At 37.9% G+C, this 5087-nt stretch overlaps 1 protein-coding gene across 5 annotated transcripts in view; it reads left to right on the top strand.

Annotated features, from left to right (window-relative positions):
• ZNF385D (zinc finger protein 385D) overlaps positions 1–5087 on the top strand; it is a 705866-nt gene that overhangs the window by 622302 nt on the left and 78477 nt on the right. For all 5 annotated transcript variants that reach the window (XM_014537585.1, XM_014537586.1, XM_005863642.2 and 2 more), the window contains one exon: positions 735–897. In XM_014537585.1, coding sequence (XP_014393071.1) covers positions 735–897 — 163 coding nt within the window. The remainder of the gene's footprint in view (positions 1–734; positions 898–5087) is intronic.

The following is a 5087-nucleotide window of genomic DNA, read 5'->3' as shown; positions in this document are numbered from 1 at the left end:
ATTTATATATACAGACAAAAGAATTGCATTGGCTCCATTACATAGTCAAAACACACTGTAGCCTCCTGACAATGGACCGGGGCATGAAAGACTCACATGTTGAAAGAATGCCTCTACCTTGAATTTCTAAGGCCACCCTCTATGGGAAGCAAGCCGAAAGAAAGAATCCGAAAATTACCCAGCTTCTGTGTACTCCATTTGGACTTAGGCAATGCATTTGCTTTTGAACTCTCAAGCTTCGATCTCAGCCTCCTGAGTGCCCACTTCCTTGTTATATGTGAACCTTTTCTTCTAGACACCTGTTGGGGACTGTATTAATAAGACACATTGTAGAAAGAGGAACACATTTTCCAAGCCAAGAAGGTGAGAGCTATTTCTTTCTAGGGCTCTTGTTACTTGGGAGCCCAGCATCTTCTGTGGCAGAACAAAGGCAGCACAGGTGTAAATTCTCATTTTTTTCCCACTCCCCAAAGAAAATGTTGTTGATGTGGTTAGCGTTCAGCTACATGCCTCTTAAGAGAAGCGATATATTCTTCCCTTCCAACCAGAGGTTTTAGAACTCGATTCCCATTGCTTTCTAGCATCATTCTAAATAGAACCCTACTGTTTGGCCATGGCCAAAATTAGTTTGAATGGTACCGATTATTGAAAGGGAGTCTGTATTTGCAGTAATACAGAGAATGCTAGTTTAGAAATGAGCCTGATTGCATGGTTCATTTTGTTCTCCTTTGTAGAGCCAGGCTGCGGCCCACTACAAAGGCACGAAACATGCCAAGAAGCTCAAAGCACTGGAAGCCATGAAAAATAAGCAGAAATCTGTCACTGCCAAGGACAGCGCAAAGACTACCTTCACCTCCATCACTACCAATACCATCAACACCAGCTCTGACAAAACAGGTTAAGCAACGATCTTTGTTGTTGTTGTTGTTGTTGTTGTTGCTGTTGCTGTCGCCATCATTGTTCTTTGGGGCTTCTTCCCTTGTCTAACCCTGTGTCTACTGACCTATGTTCCTGCCACGTTGATTCATGCATGATCCATCTTTCTATGTGATGGTAATTGTTTCCTCTCATTTTTTTAATACCCTTCAGACACTAAAATAATCACAAGTTATCCTGCAGAGTTTGCATTTGAAACAGTCCTGTGACTGTTTTAAAGCAACACACAAGTCATAAAGGCATTCGAAGCCATGTCCCCAATAACCCTTGTTGAGAAGTGAACCTTTCTGACGTGCATTGTTTGCATCTAGAGTGCAGCACTCTAGCCTGAGACCGCATGGCAGATTTGATTGAACGGTGCGTACACAACAAGGTATGCCAAGTGAACTGAGAAGGCCCCAATAAGGGCATTATTGCCGACAGGCCTTATTCTCATAAATCCCAAGCAGTGCAGTGTTTTAAGTCATTCTGGGCTTGTTACGGCTGGGTAACCTCTCCTCTGCATACACAGGTAAGTGTTATTGATACCAATTACTCTTTTTAGCAGAGTCTTCGCAGTGAAATAATGGCCTCTGAATGGCCCCTTGGGATAGCTCCTGCAAACAGCTAGTTTATTTGCAGCAGGGGAAGTCAGTGGGGTTTCCCTAAGCTGACATCTGAAAATATAAGAACACTCGTCCTCAAATTTTACATGAAAGTCCTGTGTGATGCATGGATGTACATTTAATACACTACTGTCTAAAACAGAAGAGCTGGTACATGGTTTGCAGTTCCTTCAAATGGCAATGTTCAGGAAGCATCCATATCATCATAGATAGTCTTAGCTAGAGGAAACACTCCTGGCCATGACTGATAAAAATATAAAATGCTACAGTGAGCAAATGTAACAGATCATAGTGACTTTATGACACCTGGTTGCATCCATTAGACACATAGGATCTGGGGAGATGCCTGTTCCTATGTGAATCTCTAAGGGATGATGATGTTCTCTCCAAGTTCCCATGACAACATCATTGTTCCTTACCCAGGTGTTATTGGTAGATGCATCATGCTGTCCTCCCTGAGAACCCTGTGTACTTTCTGAAGCTGAGTGCCTCTGTCATCTTTGTATACTGTCACGAGGTGTAGGTGCTGAGTAAAATGTCTATTGGATGCTGAATTTTCTCTCACCCCCTCGATTCTCTGATTCATTTAATTTTGTGTCACAACATACTACAGGTAAAAAAGAAGTACTTGTCATCTTCACTTCTTTGATATCCAGAGTAAGAGCTGGATTATGTCGCTTTATTAATTTAGATGTACAACTTACAGGGAAAGCATTAATCTTTTCTCTATTAATTTAAAACGTATTCCCTTCTTTTGGGGAGCTATCAGGGAGTGAGCAGTAATGAAGCAGGTGAGTGTAATTTTTGTTCCCAGATATTAGAGCACAGATTGGCATCCCTAAAGCCATAATTTCCATAAAGAAATGAATGCATTTCATTTGCAAAAAGATAGTAAGTAGAGAGAACAAAGGGGTGGGTTTGATTTAAAGAGATGAGTTTGTTGTAAAGAGTTTGATGAAAAGATTTGCTTGCCTCCAAATGTTTCTATTCTTATACACTTCAATCAATAATGGCTATTTGGGTTTCCTTGACTCCTCTTTTTTTTTAATTTAATTTTATTGGAGTGACATTGGTCAACATGAACACATAGGTTTATGTATGGATTTCTAAGTTACAAAATCTGTATATAACACTATGTTTCCACCACCCAAAGTCGTCTTCTCCTGTCACCTCATATTAGGACTCCCTTCTCCCTTAACCCCCGCCAACTACCACACTGTTTTGTGTTCATAAATTTCAGTTGTATATCCCACATGTGAATGAAATCTTATGGCTCTTAACTTTTTTCATCTGACTTATTTCACTTAGCATAATGTTCTCAAGGTCCATTCATGTTGTTGTAAATGACGCTATTTCATCCTTTCTTATGGCTGAGTAGTACTCCATTGTGTATATGTACCACAACTTCTTTATCCAGTCCTCTATCGCAGGGCACTTAGGCAGTTTCCATGTCTTGGCCACCATGAATAATGCTGAAATGAACATTTGGGTGCATATATTTTTGCGTATTAATGATTTTGAGGTTTTCAGTTGTATACCTAGGAGTGGGATTGTTGGGTCATATGGTAGCTCTATTCTTAATTCATTGACTCCTCTTTAAAATGCAAAAGTCTCTGTTACATTGAGAAGGCACATCTTTTAACAATATGTATGTACATGGTGGGTAGAGCTGCTATCTTGGGTTAAGAAAGGCTCCCACATGGGTTGTCTCTGTTTTGAACTCATTCTTCCATTTCTCAATTTAAAGACCAAAATATAAACGGTGGCAGTCACCAAGGCTCTGTCCTTTTAGAAGTGGAATGGGAACAATTTTTGAATTGGCCTGTGGGTGTCAACCTACATACAATAAACCTATTCCCAGTGGAGATGCCGGAACTTGCCCACTGGTTGGAATGGCATTGAAATGGTGAAACACCCTTTCAAACTAGAGCCAGAGAAAATTCCAGAAAGGCAGAAGGGATAGTCAAATCTATCAAGTTGGTAAAAATATGTTAAAGCCAAAGGAAGAAAATTATGAGCATCAAGCAGGACATTGCTCTCCTAATCTATAGGAATCTGTACTCAACCTTCTCCCACCCCAAACACACACACACACACACACACACACACACAAAACAAAACAACAAAAAACAGTCCCATAGGTTGAAAGACTAAGGTTTCTGGCACACGAACCTGGTATTTTAAGCCAAATTTTATAAAATGGGGATTTCCACATAACTGTCTATAAGAAGTAGCCTAAGAAAGCTCCAGTCATGCTATAAATTGTCATCTCATTTGTATTGCAATATAAACCAGAGGCACCTATGCTAACCAAGTCGAGTTTTTAAAAAAACAACACGATTACTTGTCTTTTTACTACTGTCTGTTTCCTCATACTAATGAGGAAGGAACACAACCCTGAAAATAAGATGGGTCTCTGAGGCATTTTCCTAGAACAGTTAAATACTTGGAAGCAGACAGAGAGAGAGATAAGACTCTAGAATTAAAGTTCATGTATTTTTTTAATAAAAAATGTTAACCATTTTGATTAATGCACAAGGTTGTTTTGGAATTTTGGGGCTTATCCATACATAAAATATATAGATGTGTATTAAATCACATTTTACCAAATTACTCTTAATAAAACCAATCCAAATATATAAAAAAAACTATTTGCTTTTACAAAGGCTAAATAGACAATGCTTTGGTAGATAAGAACCTTAAGAGAAAGCTGGGCAACAGTAGTGAAAAGGGCAAGAAGTAATGTGGACTTGAATTATAAAACTGACTTGGAGTTTTTCCTGGGTTTCTCAAACATTCAAGAAATAGAATACTCATAAAAAACAAAGTTTCATCCCAATTCTATTTAATAAAAAGAGAGCTGTGAAAACAATTCCTCTTAAATTCCTAAATCATATATTAGGGGTTTTAATTGCTGCCTTGGGCTAACAAATATGTCTAACTGACACATTGGGTAAGTTTTTATTCACTAATTTTATGATCTTGGAATTCTCTTTTATTACTTAATGTCAGTCTGCGTGCTGGAGTGGTGAGTAATAGAGAATGGTCAGTGATCAACTACTGACTGTTCACAGAAAGCCTACCTCCCCTATCTCTAGGCAAAAAAGATTCTCCCTAACATTAAAACCTAAGTTTAATCCTTGTGGTCTAATGAGGAATATTAGATTGGTGAATTCACAAGAAATATTTACACGACTAAAGTAATATTCTTAAAAATAATTTGAACACTCAAAAACTTTAGTACATGAGGATGATTGCTATTTATTAAAGAATATGTCATAGAGTAAATATTTCCATTTTCAACATTGACCGGAATTACTTTGTCTGATCTAGCTAGTTGTGTGGGTGTTTTGTTTTTTGTAATACAAGAGTTTTATACAAAAAACGTAATGAAAAAAATTAAGAAATTATGCTCAAAGTAATTTGGCAAATATAACTCAGTTGGTATTTGTTTTTTCTTCTTTTTTTCTATGAATTGACAAATTCAGAGGTTTTGGGTTTAGTCTTATGCTAAGTCATCCTCTGATATTGATTTTTTAAAATTAT

Source organism: Myotis brandtii, unplaced genomic scaffold, assembly GCF_000412655.1.
Source record: "Myotis brandtii unplaced genomic scaffold, ASM41265v1 scaffold18, whole genome shotgun sequence".
NCBI lineage: Eukaryota > Metazoa > Chordata > Mammalia > Chiroptera > Vespertilionidae > Myotis > Myotis brandtii.
The sequence above is the reverse complement of the archived record's forward strand: the minus strand, read 5'-3'. Positions and strand labels throughout refer to the sequence as shown.